The sequence below is a fragment of the Cuculus canorus genome, chromosome 7, assembly GCF_017976375.1.
Source record: "Cuculus canorus isolate bCucCan1 chromosome 7, bCucCan1.pri, whole genome shotgun sequence".
Taxonomy (NCBI): domain Eukaryota; kingdom Metazoa; phylum Chordata; class Aves; order Cuculiformes; family Cuculidae; genus Cuculus; species Cuculus canorus.
The window spans coordinates 27592256-27611920 of record NC_071407.1 but is presented as its reverse complement, the minus strand read 5'-3'; the positions used below and the strand labels follow the sequence as shown (position 1 = coordinate 27611920).

The window sequence follows — 19665 nt, the reverse complement described above, 5'->3', positions numbered from 1 at the left end:
TTTTCTCATCAGCTGCCTCTTCTGAGTCAGCACACTCCGCCATGTTCAAGCTGCTTATGTTTGATCATCCCTGTGGCCCATTTCTAGCTCATCTGTATCCTCAGTGAGTTGAAATGACTCAAGCTATGCAGCCTAGTCAATAAGGCTGAGTGCAGTGGCTTTCACCTAGTGTGACCGTGTGTTCTCGTTTCCTATTCCTTTTTTCACTATATTTACTATTCTTCCAGGATTTGTCAGTGTAACCCTGCTGACAAGTGAACTGATGATTTCAAGTCCTGCTCAGGTTTCTTTCCTGAGAAAGCGATAATTACAGATTTGGAGCCTGTCACTGTAGATATGCATCTACAGTGAAGATACAGTGAAGATTACTTAAAGGTAATTTTGTCCTCATACACATCATTTTGCACTTATTGCAAACATTTTGTCATCTGCTCACTTAATATTATGTGTACCTAAGGTGTATGTCTTAGCTGTCAGCTTTAGGTGTGATTATTCTGAATAATTTTTTAACTTGACAAAATGACATTTATTTCCTATCGCTAGTTTTGAGGGGAACATCCTTTCTGATTGTTTAGCTTCCAGGATTGCACCATCTACCTTTTGTAGCCCCTACACAACCCCTTTTCCTTACCCTTTTGTAACCTGTACACAATCTTTTTTTTCCCCCTTCTAATATGTTGGAAGGCATTGTAGGGACAGATAAGCTTTTTCTCTGGTTAGCTTAAAAAGGTCTTTCACTGTCAATGCTTGGAAATGAGCCATATGATCCCTGTAAGAATCATTTAGGTTTGGCTTTTCCGTACAGTGTCTTTCATGTTGTTATGTACATTTTTTTTCAAATTTGTCATTCTGAGACTTGTCCTGTAGTAACAGGAAACACTGACTGACAGGTTTTCATCCTCTAGGCAATGTGAGCAAATATAAACATTTAAATTGGATATTTTTGATAGTTTAAAGTAGATATGAATTCTGATAATTGTAAAATAAGTGGCTTTTAATTGCTCCAACTCTTCAGACACAGCTAAGTCTATGATTGTTCTCACTCATATAGAGCATAAGGGAATCTAATGGCAGATGTGAACTTAATTTTTATTCTTATGACATTTTTAGAACAGAATCTGACCAGTACCTCCCTTTAGTTTTTGCTCAGTGTTTGATAAAAGGGTGGATGCATTTATGATTGACCATGAGCTTGTTGATTGTCCTGGCCAGCAGTTGCTGCAAAATCTGATGCAGTTCAGTGTCTGACGAGGCTGAATGTCACAATTTATTTGAATAAGAGCCAAGCCTAATATTCCTTACTGGGGTTAAATGCCCACTGAAATGATTTTTATAGAATCAAGATGGCAGATTCATTGTAGAAACCTGGGAATTCCCATTTTGGGTGCATTGAGAATGCATTGTTCAGATGAACAAGCTATTTATACAGACATGTGGTGTAATACTGGGTACTACTTTAATCTTTTAGTAATCCAGACGTTACCATATGGACAGACTGCACAAACTGATTTGAGGAGGCCTCAGTCAAACTAATGCCCTACTTCAGTTAATTTACTGAGCTTTTATGTTAGTGTATCAGGAAAAAAAAAAATGCTTTCCAGCACATAGTTTATTTGCAGTGCCATATAAAATGAGACTGATGACAATCAACACAGGTTTAAGGCAGCTTGTTTGACAAGCAGCTCGAGATGGTTTGGGTGGTTATCTGGAGGGCTTTCTTTCGGTACTTCATTGCTTGTAGCCAAGGCACAGCCTTTCCAATGTGGAACCACCTTTACACGTACACTTCAGAATGCAGTTTCCTCTACTGTTTTGCTTTCAGTGATGTACATGCATTAATTTGGCTTAATACCATAATGGCTTATTTAGTTTTGTTATCAACTTCTTTCTCAATCTTCTGCCCTGTGAGGAACTGCCATATTCCACCTCTGTAGTTCTCATTCCCCAGGGCATATATAAAGGCATCCACTGTTGGCACAGTCTTGGCAATAACGGCAGGAATCTGTTGTGAAACAAAATATTTATTATTAGCAAAATGTACTGCAAAGCCGATGGGCTGATTTCAGCCACAGCTGTTTCCCAAACAAATATCTGTCTCCAATGGCAGTAGCTTGCTACAGAATGATGAGAGGTAAAAGCAATTTGGTCAGTAGGAGACCCTTGCTCAGGAAATTATAGATGCCAGGAGAAAGAATTTAGGTCAGCATTGCCTGAAACTGTGATATTTCGGTTGAGAGCAGATACAAACACTTAGGATGAGTGTCATGGACAGCTTTTGATGGGTAAGTGGGCTTCTATTGCTAAAATAATATTTTATGTGGGATACTGAATAGCGGACTACAGTAATTCAGTGACCTGAAACTGGGCTGATTTTTTTGGACTGAATGAAAGTTAAAAGGTTTGTGACATCAGAGTCCCAGAGGCAGTCCTGGGGGCAAGACTTGTAGCCACAAAAAAAAAGGGGTGGGGAAAAGGAGTCAGTGTAAGGGGCAACATAACCTTAAGAGTGATCAATTGCAGTTTTCCTGAGAAAAGTATTCAGAAAAATGAATGAGACAGCCTCTTAAAAACTTTCAATTTTGTGCTGGTGTTTAACTCTGGAAAGGACACAAAGATCCTGCAAGCCATGAAGCGGTACAGGCTACAGAACCCTGACTGACTGCTGAAGAACCCCCTCTGACTTCCTAAATTGTTTCTTGATCAGAGCAGTAATACAATGCCTTCTGTATCACTGTTCTTAGCTGTTTTGCCTTAAAAGTATTAGATGAACAGAATGCTTTAAGGAAATGATCAACTTGTGTATAATAGGTGAATCCAGTTGTGAGTAAATCGTCATTATTCCATAGGAATGGGGAGAGGGGAGAGTAAGGAGAGAATGTAATTGTCTGAATTCCTTTGAGTAGCATAAACCTACCATGCGGTATTTTGGTGAAATGAACATCACATTTTCAACTGCTGCATAGAAGCATAAAAGACAGTAGGGACCCCAGCAAATGACCAGTGTCTTCAACGGCAAACCAGTATTAAACTGAAAAACAAGAGCAAGAAATTCCTTTGTGTTTCACAACCACATGGTGCAATAAGTGGATGGGACAGATCTATGAGGCCATGGTTTGTGTTCAGTAGCAGGAAAGGACCGGCCAGCAGGATTTGCTGTATCATCACTGCTTTGCTGTTGAGGTGTGCAAACACAGCTGTCTGCGTCAAGGTCTGCCTGTGGAGCCAGCCCCAAAGCCCTATTCCCAAGGGCTTTCAGATGCTCCGGGGCACAGGTGACAAAGCTCCTGATGGTAGATCAGCTAAACTGGGGTGTGTGCGCTAGACATAAAAGTCATGGTTGATAACTACTGCCAAGGAAGGAGGGCAAAGTGTAATTTTAAAAACAGATGAAAAGGAATGATATTTTGTTGACTTCTTAGAGGGTCTTGCAGACAAACTATGTGAAGCCACTACTATGGCAGTGTGACGGATGCAGTGGCATCTGTGTCATGTTAGTAGGATTCCTGTGTCCTTCATGCTAGCGCTTCATTCGTAGCGTTCATGGCAAACTGTTCCCAAGTGCCTCAAATATTAATGAACAGCGAAGTGAAAATTTCATCCTTAAATTTTCTCCTTTGTAACTTGTCTGCACAGCTACAGAGCATCATAGGGAAGAAATTGCATGCTATTGCATAAACTCACTAAAATAATGGTAATAGATATAATAATGAACACTTAGATTTCTTAAATATGTAGAAAGCACACATATATTCCAAACAGCTACAAAACAGTCTGCCTGAATGTCTCTTTGCTGGTATAACATCTCCCTTGAGAAATGACTGCCTTCACTGAGAGCAAGAGTTGGGCTGTGCCTGCCAGCCGTGCATCGTGTCCCAGGCTGCATAGCCTGCACCTAAGGAAACAACTCATATAATCACCATGTTACACTCCCATAAACTGGCATGTCAGAGTATTTCCTTTGTTTCTAGCTCAGAGATTTCTGATTTTCCTCAGCCAAGTGTAAACACGGTGTGTTTAGGAAGGCCCTTCTTCCCCCCTGGGGTGCCTGTGTGTTTCCTTGCACTGCTGCAGTTCTGCCCGACTTTCTCAGTGATAAGAGCCTGTAGCAAAGCAGGAGATAATGATCCTTCCTGAGAAAAGGTTCTCTGGGTAAATGTTGATATGCTGTTAGCAAATATTCCACATGCTGCATGTTTGTTTTGTGACTGGAATTGGACCGGTGCTGGTGGAGGGGAATCCTTGGGGTCACTAGCCTGAACTCTGTTTTGATGGGGGATCGTTTACAGCACTAGTTTGGGGCAGATATGGCTGGCTGGTCAAATCTTGAAATCTGAAAGTATAGGGTTTCTACAAATGTTTTGGGTGGCCCTATCCTGCTCTAGTGGACTCTCCTACTCTATTAAGACTGGAGAGTTAGCATAGAAGTTGCTGAGCCAAAGCCTCTATGAAAGAAAATGGATTTTTGATGATCTTGTCTCTATTGGATGCAGCCCTATTTTGGCAAGGTGATTAAAGGGGCTGAGAAAGCTTTCTTACCTTATACTGCCCAGTTTTCTTGAACTTCTGGTGTATGGACTGATAAGATGTCAGCATGATGAAGCCCGGGATTATGAAATTGAAAATGGACAGAGCAAAAAGGAATGTGATATAGTTCCTGGAAAGAGTGAGGAAGGGGAAGGGAGAGAAGAGGTGGTTAATTCTTTTCCAGGCCATATTTGTAAACTTGCTGTAAATATCCATCAAGTTATATTTTAAAAATTGCCCAAATTGGCTTTGTCAATGTGTTTTAGGTGCAGCATTTGCTGAAGGATGAGCAAGTTGTCATGCTCTTTTGTGTGTTATGGATAGTTTTGCAGAAAATCACAGCAGGTGTTTGGTTTCTAAATCTAAGCATCCCTAGAACTGTAGAATATCCTGAGTTGGAAAAGACCCACAAGGATCATTGAGTCCAGCTCCTCTCTCTGCATAGGACAACCCCAACCTTCACACCATGTGCCTGAGGTGGTTGTCCAAAAGCTTCTGGCATATTGTCAGGCTTGGTGCAATGACTGCTTCCCTGTGGGGCTGTTCCAGTGCCCCACCACATTTTGGGTGACTAATATCCAACCTAAACCTCCCCTGGCACAAATTCCTGCCATTCCCTTGGGTCCTGTTATTGGTCACCAGAGAGAAGAGATCAGCGCTTGCTCCTCCTCTTTCCTTGTGAGGAAGCTGTAGACCACGATGAGGTCTACCCTCAGTCTCCTCTTCTCTAGGCTGAACAGATCAAGTATCTTTAGCTGCTTCTCATATGGCTTCCCCTCTAGACCCTTCACCAACTTTGTGGCCTCTTCTGGACACTGTCCAGTAGTTTTGTATCTTTTTTTATACTGTAGTACCCAAAACTAAATGCAGCACTCAAGGTGGGGCTGTACCAGTGTGGAGTAGATTGGGGCAACAGCTTTCAGTGCTGGACTGCGCAAACCTAAAACCATCCTTAAAGAGATTCAAGTCCTAAACCCAGAAAAGCCGCAGCTTACAGATGACTAAGGAGTGAGGGAGTAGCAGTACTCACCTGTCCCCTTTGCTGTAGTCCAGTGTGCAGCAGGTTCGGAGAGGCTCGTAGTCATATTCTCCCCACCCCAGCAAGGGCATCACGGACCAAAAGGCAGCAAACAACCACGCAAACATCATCATGGAGATGGCTGTGCTCCACTGCATCTTGCTCCCTGCAGGAAGAGAAAAGTGAGTCTCCATGCCCAGAACAAAACCACTGGGCAAAGCTATGTGGCTCCATGGGGCCCAGAGCCCAGTCCTCTGGCCCCTGGCAGAAGCAAGCAGTTGTCTGTGTTTGGTAGCCTGAAGCTGACCTGAGCCAACCTTGCATAAAATCTTGGAGAAAGATTTTTCTTCTTTTCTTGGAGAAAGATTTTAGACTTCAGGAATCAGAAAATTGAACTTCTGAAAGGTTGTGTTGCTTCGCAGCTTTGTACCACGCTGGAGATGCAGTTAAATGTAGTCATTATTGTCTTGGGAAGGCATTTAAAGACTCAGATGAGGCATAGAGTAGAAGGTGCAGGGTGGTGCAATGAGTGGTGTTTGAAGGACTAGAGCCCTGCTGCAGGAACTGTCAGGTCAGAAGTGTGACTGCATGTGCAGGGTGTGCGTGATTATTAAATATTCTCTGTTTTAAAATCACTGCTCATCAATATCCTAGAATCTTAGAATCATAGAATGGTTTGGTTGGAATGGACCTTAAAGTTCATCAAACTCCAACCCCCCTGCCATGGGCAGGGACACACACAACCTGACCACAGATCTTGTTCTAAAAATACTGCTGGCCAAATTATTCTGTCCTGAAGATCATTGCGGAGCCTGGAACAGGAAATGTGAAGCTCAGTATTAGTATTTTTTCCTCTAATTTTATAATAGAAATGATCATTTGTGTCTCTCATCCAGTTCCATAACTACCATTGGAACTGGTCAATGAATGAAATGAAAGACTGGAAACTTCAGAAAACACAGGAAGTATTTCTTCACGGAGAAGGCAGGCAGGCTTCTCTGCTGCTGTGGGACATCGTGTTAGCCTCGCTGCTTGTGTGTAAAAAGGCCTGGATAATTTCATTATCGAGGCTAACATCCGTAATCATGCTCATGCTGAATAGCCCATGACGCCAGCTGCACCCGCAAGAAGCACTGTGACTTCGCCCACTACTGCTTTCTAATCAAATCTCCCATTAGAGAGGAGTAATGATGTAATTTGCACTGAGGCTGGGAAGCAATCTTTCTGTCTGCCCTTAACGGCAGCATCAAGAAGATTCACGCCAATTCTGACCTTTCTTGCAAAGGCGAGCAATAGGAGGCACGATGCGTGAGGTGAGGTGAGGCCGTGGTTGGGGAGTATGTGAGGGCTGCACAGGCTCGAGATCCCCATGTGGCAGCGCCCCCAGGAAGAACTGGAAACTCTACAGTAGCTATTTTGTCTTGTACTGTCCCTGTTTATGCTGAATAATAAAGTAGGTGCATTAGTGAAATTGCCCTTTACAGCAATGATGTCCTCTGTCCTTTTTCTTATCTCCCAAAGATTCTTCACGGATAAGAATTAGAGCTTAAGTTGTATTAAAAACCAACCTGGAAAAATTGTTTGGTGTGGGTGTTAAGTAAAAATTAGTATGGGAAAACACAAGTCTACACTCTGCAGTTGAAATACCAAAGAAAAAGTCAAAAAAAACCAAACCATTTTGAGTAAATCCTCTGTTTTAATATCATAGTTACCAAAAAAGTCTGGTTTTTTTCAGTCATTTAAGCAATTATTTTTTAATAATTACTAACAGAGAATGATAGTGACTAATATCTGTGTTTTTTTGATTCCTACATAGCCATACTTTGACTGCACAGGCTCAAATATTGCTGTGTAGTACTGATATAATATGACTGTGGAATGGCATAGATGAAAATAAAGCAATAGTTTCTGATTTTAGGGGACTAGAAATAAGAGTCAAACTTTTTAGTGACTTGTAATTATTCTTAATATTCCAGTCCCAAGAAGCAATGTAAACAACACTGTACCTTTCAGTACTAAATCCTACTTACATATATGCTTAAACAAGCATGTTAGTTGTTACTCTTCCAAGGTTTCTATTTCTATTCTACAGAGTGGCTCTTACATGTTAGTGTTGCGCAACTGTAACTTGGGAATTCGGTCAGGACAAAGCTTATTATGCAAGCTGTCAGTGTTTTTGTTTTACGTGTTCCAGCAACTTTTTAAAGACTTTATCAAAAGCAGCTGCACTGCAACCTGGATCGAAATTGTGTTTATTTTAAATCAAGCTCGTGCCAAAAGTAGCTTCATTGCTTTGGGAATACTGTTTTGGTAAGCCCTCCTGATCTTCTGAAAAAGCAAACTAAATCTTTGGATTTTCTTTGTTTCTAAGCAAGTCCTATAAAATAGTTAATGCCAATTATTTTTTATAGTATCTTGTAGCAGAAACCTTTTTCTACCCCATCCTTTCTCTTCATGGACTATTGCAATATCTTGAAGGTGTCAAAACGTGATGTGCCATAACTGAGGCACTTCGGTGTCACTGGGTGACACTGGCGCTTTATGGAGCTTTGCATGTAAGGAAAAGACCTTTGCATGGACACAGTTTCTCCTCGGTGATGGTGCTGGTGGCGTGCTGAAGGCAGCTCGTAGGTGCCTGCACTGACAGAAAGTGGCTAATCTAGCTGTCTGCATGCATTGGAGTGTGTGTGGCAGAAGTCTCGCCTTCCTTGCTTTCACTTCGCACAGAAAGCAGGGGAAGCTCTCGCTCCACCAGCTCCCACCGTCTCTGGGGTCTTTCACAGTGCCCACTCTCTTGATGCTGCGTCTTTGCTCTCGCCTCAAGCGCTACCAGCGGTGGTGCATGCATACAATAAAAGTTGTAAAGCCTTCTGCTGAAATGGCTTTCAAATATTTTCCATCAAGAGTGGCTTTGATGAACATTTCAATGTTGAATTCTTTTATCAGGAAAAGTGCAGCTTGTAGGACAGTAAGGAAAGCTCCCTGTGCTTTTGGCTGGCAGTGCCCTGCCGTGGTTCTCCCTCTGCTGCAGCTGGGAAGGTGCCTGGCAGGGCCACGGGGAACAGAGCCTGAGGACGTTTCTCAATTTCTATTAACTTATTGTTTTCTGTATTGTCCCAGTCTTTTGCTTTAACATTTCTGCCTTTTTTTTAAAATGAAAAACTAAGAAATAGTATATTTTACTTTTCTATGGGTGTTAGGAAAAGCCCTTTTTTAATTAGATGTAGAAGAAAAGGACCATGCAATCAGAGTCTGGCACCAGGTGTGTCGTGGCAGCCTGCCCTTGCAAAGCTCATCTCTCTGGAGCCGAGTTCCTAACTTCTCTCTCCTCGTATTTAGGAAGTCCCATTTTGACGCTAGAAAAAGAGAGTCAGAACTGACAAAATTAATATTTTTCATTTTGGATTTGGCCTTTTGCTAAGTGAGAATAATGGTGAAATAGTCCCAATGAAATTGGCTGCCTCTTGGCCCTCCACAAAACATCTAATGACACAACAGAAGTAGCTAAAGATGTATGAATATGAAATTAAACAAATGATGTTATTTTAGTTTTACCTAGGAAAAAATACTTTCAGTACAAGAACAGTGAAAGAATTGCATTCCCTTCACATGGCAAAAACGTTCTCCTCTGAGAAGGTGGCAGCAAGAGAGCAAGTTGAGAGCAGTTCAGTTCTTTGTGCAAAGCAGGCCATTACTTTAGTTTCATTGCCTTTTTTCATCTGATAAAATTGAATGTAATAGCCATGTAGGTCCTAATTCAGTTAAATGTGTATGGATGGAGGTCAGCATATGCTTAAGGATAAAATTCCTAATTAGGGCCCAGTGCTGGTAATTTGGTCCTATTAAGTTTAATCACTGTTGTGCTCTGGCTTTCTCTCCCTGGAAAGCAAGAGGGAAACTTTTTTTTTCATACAGTGAAATAGTAATATAAGGGATTTTAAATGGCTTCTGTAATTACTTCAGAAGTGAAAGAGACAAACAAAAAACCAACCAAAAAAAAAAACCTCTTACAAACACAACCTCTTACAAACACAAAACCCCCTGGTGTTTAAAGATTACTAAAACTGTGATGTCAGTAGTTTAAATTTTAGGAAGTGCTATGTAAAACACTGAACAATCCTTTTGATTACACTGGCCAGTTTTTAGTGATACAATCACAAACTATTTCTCCATCTTTAGCCTGTGGGGTCATTTATAAATTCAGGTTTTTTTTAATTTTACAAATTGGTCAAACATTTAGCTGAATTTCACAGAGCAAATGTCATCTCTGTTGCAGTGGCTACCTTTGAACTAGAGTTCAGGCTAGTGTTTGCAGGGAATTTCTCAAACAAAAAATCAACAAGATTTTCTAGGATGGGGGGAGGTCCCTTTTCCTTGCTTATGGTCTGCAAATTATTTGCAGTCTCTGGTGCTCACAAGTAGTAACTTTTTTTTAGGAATAAGCAAGCTGCACTGCGTAACAGCTTCTTTTGTGTAAATCATTAGAAAAAGCTCTTGGAAATAATTATTTGAGGTATGTTTTTACTCTGTTATTTTTTTTTGCTGTGGTTCTCCATGATCTGTCTTGGCGATTACCTCCTCTTTTAGTGGAAATGCAAGATGTGAATAAACACTGGCATTTCGTCAGGGAAAACGGGTGCAGGTGCAAGACTGGATGAAGGAAGGGTGGTGGGGTGGCTGCAGCAAGTGTGGCAGGAGGTAAGGGCAGGCTCCTAATTTGACTGAGTTGACAGCTGCAATTGGAGCAAATGGTAATTTGCCAATCTTTGACTACTGATATAACAACCTACATCTCCTTGAATGTTAAGGATTAGATAAAACTCACTGCAATTCTACTTCTTGAAATTGAATGCTGCTGCAAAATCCCTGCTGATTTTGTTCATCTTTTCTCTTCTAGCATTGACAAGATTGCTGATATAAATAATTAGATTTTCCATTTCCCCTCAATTCTTAAATGCAAGTGTAAAATCTTCTAGATTTTTCTTTCCTTTTAAAACTAAAACTATATGCTGTAGTTACGAAAGTAAAGAAACAGACCAGGATCCTTCCCCTCTCCGTAATCTGCTCATGGCAGCTTGCTACCCTTTCAACAAAATGAATCACGCATTAGATTGAAATGCCTTCAACAAAGATATCTCAGCTGTAGGTGCCTCTGTGCTGTCAGGTTGCTGACCCCCTGGCTTGCCCACCAGCTACCCTCTGCCTGTCTGGTCCCAGGTTCAGTGAGATCTCTCAGGCTGCTGCTTCCTTCCTCCTTTGCTACATTACAAACAAAATTTGGGATATTTTCCACATTTGAGTGGCCAGGAAGTGAGAACTGACAATGTCTACCTTGATACAACCTGATCTAGTGGAAGGTGTCCCAGCCCATGGCAGGGGGGTTGGAACTGGATGATCTTTATGCAGAAATATGCATAGTCTATAATCAAGTGTTGAGCTGAGGAATGCCACAACAAAGATTTTCTTGGAAACTGTTAGAACATAAAAACATTGGTGATGATGCACTTGAGTCTGCAAGGAGTACCAGTTGCCAGGGAATCGAGATAAAATGTCGGTACCTTTATTTTTTTAGGCAAAGGCATTTTGTACCTTCTGTACGGGCATGCAATTCGAGCCAGTGTCAACAGGAGTTTAATGTATGGATTGAGAACTCAGCATAGCCTGTAGGCTTGGTATAACATATCTATGAAATGACTTAATATTCCTTGCAATCAGCATGTGAAGGATGAAACTAGAAGTGACTGGTTTTACTGGAATAGCCACAGAGCATAAGCTTTGAAAACCTTCTGGGTTTTTGTCTTTGTTTCTGTTTCGTTGTTCAAATTTTTCAGTAATAGCAGCAATGTTTGGCCATCAGTAAGTAACAATTTGTGCAAAGTAAAGAGTCTTGTGCCCTAAGGGTGTCTTTCCCTGTGTTCTTGACTGAAGGAGCGCATGACATGAAAGCATTAAAGTCAATGTTGCAGAGAGTAAAATGTCTTTCCACAGACATGCTTATTTTCAGGCTCTCTTTCTTGTAAAATACAGATGCTACTGTTCCAACTCCAGACACATTTCAGTGTCCAAAGGGTGTTGGTAGGGATTTAGCTTACAGCTTGAATTATTTGGGGCTTTCGGACATGAAAAAACCCCATTTCCTTGCCCTAGCTGAATTCTTTACAAAAGTTGCGGAAAAAGAATTGTCAACTTTTCCACTCTCAACGGGATCATCAGTTTGAATGCCTTCACTGTGTGCTCTGGGTGTGTTTTAACACATGCTGCTTTAATCGCATGGAGACCATGCCTGAAGGGCATTGTTGGATGCTAAGAGCAGAGGGGACTGAAGTGCTTGCAGCTCATTGGTTTCTTCCCCAGCCTACTTTTACACTTTCATTTAGAAAATATTTTGTGAAGTGGTCTGAGCAACCTGTGCTTTAGAGCAAGAAAAGGAGAACTGCCTTTGTCTATCAACATTGCCAAAGGGACACAATTTTTTGGGGGATAGGGAGGTCGTATGAGGTGCCTTGGAATCCTCACTTCTCTGGAGAGAGCCTGGCTTTAGCAGGAAATGTGAAAGATGCAGATCTGTATGGTAAAACCTCATTCATTTTTCCTGAGTGGCAGAGCTCCCACACATGCCAAAATGGCCAAATAGTGCAGGTTAGGGCATTCCTAGCATTATGGTGTGCTAAGATGTCATTTCAGAATAAATTTGTATCATGTTTCTTTCCCTTTTCCTAATGAGGACGATGAGATTGTATATCCTGATTGTCACTTAGTCCTTTCCTAAAAACTTCTAAAACATCAGCTACTTAGGAGTACCTGGAGAAAGTGGGGATGACAGGTACTAAACTGCTGTGAAAATTGATGTTTGGGGAGAGGCGAGGCCCCTTGAAAGCATTCATACAGCAGACAGCACAAGTCTATCTTATTAGACAAAAGGAAATATTATCCACGTGGACTATATTCAGAAGAAGGCAGATCTTGCCAGCGCCAGTGCTCACAAGGCTGCGAGTGTGTTTTACAGCAGATAAGTGCCCTTTGTGCTTCCTGACACCTGTGCTAAGAGAATACAGTTATTCCCTTGTTCTCCTCGATTGCAGTGGTGGCTGGAGCACAGCTGGAGTCTCAGCACAAATCCTAACAGTTTGCCAAGTTGGACTTGGTGTCTCTGGAGACTAATTCAGCGGAAGTTTCCACTCATGTTACATGAATGCATAACTCCAGGAGCACCAAAGTTTGGGAGGTAGTTCTGTAACAAAAAAACCAGCCTATCTATCTCTGTAAATCCATATATTTGACAATCCTGTCAATCTCTGCTTTGTACCTAAATGAAAAATACTCTTTCATACATTTCCCTTTTTTGTGGACTTTTTTTCTTGGTTTGGTCTCCCTGTCTAATATTTAGATTGCCATTAAGTCCAGCTAAGGTGTCAGAGCTAGTTAAAAACTAAATTGAAGAACAAAAAAAACCCCAAAACCTACCTTCACTAAGAGAAGAAAAATAACACATTCCTCCCCTTGCCAGTACTTAAAAATCTCTGCCACTTTTATTGAAACTTGCAGATAATTTGTTCTTGGCTTGGGAACAGATGTACTGAGTCACAGGCTTCATAATGGGGTCTGGAAGTCCCACAAATTGCTGTTGTGCCCCAAGGTGCCTGTGCATCTCACAACGGGGCTGCTGGACTCCGTCTGCCCAACTGTACCTCTGTGAAAGTGCTTTGCTGCGGGCTCGGTTCCAGCTGCTGTATCTGTAGAAGCAGCTTCTAGCTACGTGAAATTTATCTGTAATTAGTAAATCCTGCATGGGCTTGAAGATCTGTTTGCTACGCAGCAGGGTATTGGATGGAAGCGCAAGGTGCATAGATTTTAATTCAATGTGAGGAGGTGGATTTTGCTTGGGACACTGAACAATATATATGGAGAACATGAAAGTGTGGCAAGAGGGTCAGGACTTCGATGTGATCTGGAAGAGTAAATATCTCTTGAAGGGTGTTGGTTAGTGGGAAATCTCTAGGGGAAAAGGTCCTTTATAGAGACTGATTTTTATTTGCTCTATCTCTAGTGCATAAGACAAACTTACAAGATACGCAGATAGTAAATATGTGGTTTCTTTGAGCCTCTGAAATCTAAGCAAGCTGCACTATGGTAGAATCTGGGCAAAGTTGCAAGATAAATTGCAGCCCTTACTTGTACAGTAGTGATGGTACCGGTCCCAGGCGACTGCAGCACTGGAGCTGATGCTGGCTAGTGCTGTCAAGAAGCCTTGGAATCCATGAATTTGACAGCCTTCAGAGCCGTAGGGCCAGTATCTGTCAACAAACAAGGAATTCATTAAGAAAATTATAGAAAAAGGTGAGGACATGTTTGGAAATTGCATTAATGGAGAGGGCAAAATGATAGCCTGTGCATGTGCTTTCTGAGAAACGCTGTAAAAGCTCTTACTGTGGTTGCCTTCAGGTATTTGCTAGCATGTTTTGCTGTGGTGTCTGATATTGTACAACAGCTGTTTTTGCTCTTAATATGGAGAAAAAAACAGAACCTTCATGTATGTGTTGGAAAGTTTTATTTGAAATAAAAATTTCATCTAATTATCCATATCTTCAAAATTTGCACGCTCTGGCAGGAGCCAATTCATCAACATGTGGAAGTACCAATGAGAAATAACCTCTTGGAAAGTCAGTATTCACCATGAAACAGAGTAGACATGTTCACAATGAATAAAAATACTCCTGATAGCAAGACTGAGGCCTCCAAATGTCTTTGCAGACTTAGTATGAAAAGAACCCTGAGGTGGTCTCATGCAGCAGACATCTGTTAACATGTGCCTTCAGTGTCCTGTCACCCAAGGCAAGGAGCCATGGCTTTTTTTCCTCTCTGTGTTCATCTAACCTGTCTCTAGTGCTTATAAAGCTGACTGGAGACAGAAACCTTCATCAATCTCTTTTCTTGTGCATTTACAGAACGCCAGTACAATTAATTAGGTGACTACCAAGGAAGTCCTTTTGAACAGGTGGTAGCTGACGTTTTGGGAGGCTGGGAAACTTCCTGCTCCTATTTACAGGAAAGGGTCCTGCGACTGTTAAAACCAAGCTCATTTTGATATACTGACTTAAGCTTTTTGGCTAAGTCCAATAAAGGTATCTTTATAGATTTCAGTGACACGTAAGTGTCTGAAATGGGTGATCTATACAGGAGGTAAAATAGTGTTGAATAAGGCCTTATTTGCTCTTATTTACTTGTTTACAAAAATGTTTTTATCTCCATTAAGAGAGAATAAAATAGTCACATTCTGGCTTGAAATGTATTTCCGTTGCCTATTAAAGGTATTTCCAAGGTTTAAAGACGTGATTTCAGTGACACGTAAGTGTCTGAAATGGGTGATCTATACAGGAGGTAAAATAGTGTTGAATAAGGCCTTATTTGCTCTTACTTACTTGTTTACAAAAATGTTTTTATCTCCATTAAGAGAGAATAAAATAGTCACATTCTGGCTTGAAATGTATTTCCGTTGCCTATTAAAGGTATTTCCAAGGTTTAAAGACGTGCTACTTAAGTGGAATTATTCATCAGTTATTTTGTAGGGTCCTGGGTTTTTTTGAGTATTGTTTGCTTCTGATTTGCTTGTTGTAATTATTCACTGAAATGCTTGTTTTTGTCCTCTGATTAAATGACACATGTGAAAATGTGGAAAATCAAATGTGTCATAACTAATGTGAACTCCTTGCTAACAGATCTGCATTTTTCATAACAAAACAGAAAGACCTGCAGATAAATTTGGAGCCAATCTAGAGTTTGTCAAATGAAAATGTACTACTATTTTGATATTTGAGTAGCTACTATAAACACAGGTAAAGCTGCGCAGTTAAATATCTTCTATTATCAGCCTTAAAATCTGTCAATGATTATATGCAGTAAAGTCTGCTTTTTTACTTGCTTGGTAAAACTATTCAGAGTTTTTTTGCTGTTTCAGATTGAGAGAATGGGAAGGTTTGTTAGGTGGTATGCTATTATAGAGAGTCAATTAATTTGACCTCTTGGAACTTAAGCTGTTAATTTTCATGTGTTTTTTCTGAGCATCTTTAGGAAAAAGAGAATATACCTTAGGAAACTGGAGAAAGCAGCGATGAATGCATTGATGCAGATCCCACAGTCAGCGAGTGCAATGCTGAGAACCAGCAGATTGCTGGGTGTTCGGAGTTCTTTGATTTTTCGGAAGGAAATAATTGTCAAGCCATTCAGACAGAAACCAAGCAGGGCTGAAATACAGAGTTGTTTGTCATAGATCAGCTGGAAATGGAAAATATCTGCAATATACTGCTGTTTTCTTTAATGAGAGAACAATAATTACTGTGGAAACTCATGCACGAGGAATGTCTGTAGTGGGCACAGTCTGTGTGTATGTTACAAAGACTTTCAGGACAGAAGTCATAGGTGACTGCAGAAACCAGTGCTTCAGACTGCATCAAAAATATGGACAGTCATGCAGAGCAGGAATTATTTACTCTGATTTGTAATTCTGCCTTCGGTTTTAATAGAGAAACCTCCTTGCCCAGCTCCATCATGGGTCGGAGCAAGGGAGTAGCAGAGGAGGCAGCTTCTGAGGAGCTGACAGCCAGCATGTGCTGCTGCTGCACACACTTCCAGACCTGTCTTTGGTAGAGAAATATGTTGGTTTTAATATAAATTGTAACATTCTTTTGTGTTCAAGCATAGAAATCCCTCAGCTGCCTTTCTGTCGGCTTGCCTTCCTTTGGGCTTCCTTCTAGGGTTAACCTAGACAGTGCTTGAATCACACCAGCTCAATCTTATTACTGTCCTTCGTCAATAGACTATACATGGAAAGGAATAATCTAATTATAAAAATCAGTCACTGATAGATTTAAATAAATAAGTTACTGTTGGTCCTCAGAGAGCAGCACCCAAGCAACCCTAGTTATTCACGCAGCATGGAGCTGTGTCACCCTGAAACCTGTTCTTTGCTGATTTTTAAACCCAAGCTTTGTCCTTTAATGTCCTTTTAAAGATGACCTGAATTATTGTAGCTCTGATGAGGCTCTGACTCAACATCCCATCTCTAAGTCTCAGTCAGATGAGAGGCAGCATGCCTTTCTCTTTGTGCTCTTCTTGGAAAGAGAAATGTAGTACAGCAAAAAATCCCATATCCCCTAATTCTGTAAAGTGGCAAAGTTACTTATGCTCATTGTCTTAATTCTGCAGTTACATAAGATGGATGATTTTTTTCTAGTCAGAAATCCTGCTTCTCCCTTAATTGCGTTAATGGCTGATGGCATAACCATAGTAACAGCTGATGTGCGTCTTTTGTTACACAACATATAACAAAATATTTCCAGGACAAGTATTTGCAGCCATTTGAGATCTGCTGTTCTTTTTCACCCCCTTGTCAGCTTACCTCCCACCCACAGGGTAAATTGTTGACCATATTTAGTGTAGAGCTAGAGAGTTATTACTATATCAAATTTTTTTTATGCTTCCCCTGTTTTTGGAAGACTCAGGCTTTGCCCCACTCTGCTTTCTCGAAGGCTAGCATGAATGTACAAACTGAGAACTTGCTTAAAAAAAAAATAGCTTTGAGTTTTCATTTTAGAACAGCAAACATGTCCCATTAATGAAGTGAATGCAAGGTTTTCCTCTTCCCCAGCACTTTTTCGCAAGCTGCACATAGAAACTCAAGAAAAAAGGTGTTCACTGCCTTCCTCTCAGTCTCTGAGAAACAGAATTAATCTTCAATTTAGTTTGATCTTCTAAGCCAGATGATAATGCTATTGCGAATCCACTGGGCACATTCTGCCTAAAACCCCATAGGAAATATTTGTTTTTAGTAAAACATGAATGTGTTAGACCACACCTAGTTTTAAGTGAAGGTTACGGTTACCAGCCTGTACCAGACTGACTTCAACAGGCTGCGGGTCCCCAGTGGGTGGCAGCCCGTGGGGGTGGGTGGGTTGGAAGGGATGTGGTACCACTGTTTCCCGGCAGGACACTGGCTGTCAGGCTCTGTGAGCACTCGGTGGTGTCCCTGTCCTCCTGCCACTTCTCCCCTCCCAGTAATGAAGTGCAAAGTCACGCCAGGCCCTGCAGATGGCTTACTGGCTGCTGGCCAGGTTTAACCCTGAATTCTGTTTAGGCAGCAGAATGCCCCTGGTCAAGTAGTAGAAGATTTTTTCCTCTCTCTTTCTGATTTCCAAGGAAGAGTTTCCGATGCAGCTCTTTTAGCTTTCCTTTGCAGGGAGATGTGATGCTGTCTTCTAGCGGAACCTTCCCACAAGGAGAGGGCAAGCATCCTCCTTTCTCCCAAGCTCCATGTTTGTGGGGTGGGCTGTTGAGCATTTATTCCATTCTGATGGAGTTTACAGCCTCTCCTCCTCTGCTGTTGGGCCCATCCCCAGCTGAGCAGCGTTCTGCAGGGATGGGGTCCCAGGCTCTGATTGAGATGTAGTTCAGAAGAGACACCAGTGACTGACACAGAAATAATCCTAGCTACGAGACTGTCCTCTTTTAGCTGCCAGGTAGACAAAAATTCACATTTTTGTTGCAGTCTCTCAAAGCGACACATACCTTAAGAAAATCCCATGTTTTCTAAATTAAACAAATATGGTCTCCTAACTCAAATTTTGCTTTTTAACACTGAGAAGTTTTGAATATCATTCAAGTATATTTCTGTTTGTTACATTTGCTCAACAGCCATTAACTTCAGTGCTACCAACACTACCTGGATGTACGCTAATAGTTCACAGGCTATTTTGAACATCTTTGATTACAAGACAGCCATCACAGTCCACAAAACAAGCAGGCCAATTTTATTGAGAGGTCATTGGCCATTTCAACATCTTTCTCTCAAGAAAGACAAAATTGCCTTTAAAAGTCAACAACACAATCTTGCATCCCAAATTCTTGATATGAAAGCTAGGTAGCAAGCACTTCTCCACTATAGGGCAGCTATGTATACAGAGCAGCTCTTCGCTGCAAACAGCTTGCAGCTCATCCTGAAGTACTCGGCAGAAGTTCTGGTAATGTAGATACAGTAACCACCACGGGTTTGAGTCAGTGTACCACAAATACTGTTCATTTCAATTTTCCTTCCCCCTCCCACCAGGAATAATAAGGGCAAAACTCTTATTGCTGCTAAGGTCTTGTTCTGAGCTTACCTTCTACCAGCAGGGCGGTGCCGATGGCAAACACTTCTAATTCAGTGAAGCCTTCAGGGAGAGGGTATGCAGTGACCATACTTGCGATAAAAATACCAACGAAGTTAACCTCTGCCCTCTGTTATACAGCTGTAGGGCTGTCTTTTCTCTGGATCCCCCTTCTTCCACTAGCCCAAGGCTTCTTAAAGGAGCAGTTCACGTGCAGACACATGCTTATTATTACATAAAAGCTTTGGGGTTTTTACTCCCACCACTACAATCCCTGCAAGAATGTTATTAATGATGGGACTAGCATCAACCCGCACTCCCCCTTCCCCTGCAAATCGTATTTCAGACACCAGCAAAATGAAAGCATTCATTGCAATTACAACAAGTTCTTTGTAGAGACAAGATTAAGAACCCTGTCCAGTTAATTCTGCAACGCTGGAAAAGAATTAAAGGTTGTGGAACTAAGAAAACATGTAATATATAATTGGGGAGTGACCTGAAAAACAAAGGGGCACTCATTAAATTGGTAATTAGGGGAAAAGTACGAACCAAGAATTACTGTAGCATATAGGTCTTCCTCTCACTCCTGTTTCAGAGACTGGCCAGTGTATTTTTCTGGCGATGACTCTTCTATATCTTAACATATCTCTTCTTCATATCCGAAGCTCAAATTAAGGTGCACAGTGGCACAGCCTAGGTAAAGGCAAACACAAATTACTGATTTTGGGTCTCGGGCATACAAGGATGTACGAGTTGCCTAGTGGTGAGGGCTCACAGGAATTACCTTACTGCCCTTTTGGAGGTGTTTGAGGACTTGGGGTCTTGGTGTAGAGTGGCTCTGGAGTATATGCAACATGCAGCTTGTCCAGCCTCTGAATCCTTAGCTGCTGGCTGACTTTCTACCATAAGCAAACTACACGATGGATCTGAGATGTGCACAAGCCTGTGTCATTTCCCAGGAGGTCAACCATTTTCCTTTGCTTT

General features: G+C 41.4%; 2 protein-coding genes across 2 annotated transcripts in view; one reads left to right on the top strand and one right to left on the bottom strand.

Moving 5' to 3' along the window:
* Positions 1-390: 390 nt before the first annotated feature.
* Positions 391-18935, bottom strand: RGR (retinal G protein coupled receptor). Its single transcript, XM_054071400.1, has 7 exons — positions 18694-18935; positions 15627-15783; positions 13715-13836; positions 5555-5708; positions 4537-4654; positions 2915-3028; positions 391-2002 (listed from the first exon to the last, which is right to left on the bottom strand). Exons 1-7 carry the CDS (start codon positions 18770-18772, stop codon positions 1862-1864), a joined length of 885 nt encoding a protein of 294 aa, XP_053927375.1. The 5' UTR covers positions 18773-18935; the 3' UTR covers positions 391-1861.
* Positions 2049-19665, top strand: part of LRIT1 (leucine rich repeat, Ig-like and transmembrane domains 1) — a 49021-nt gene continuing 31404 nt past the window's right edge. The window contains exon 1 of the mRNA XM_009567518.2: positions 2049-2282. The gene's annotated coding sequence lies outside the window, so the exon portion shown is untranslated. The remainder of the gene's footprint in view (positions 2283-19665) is intronic.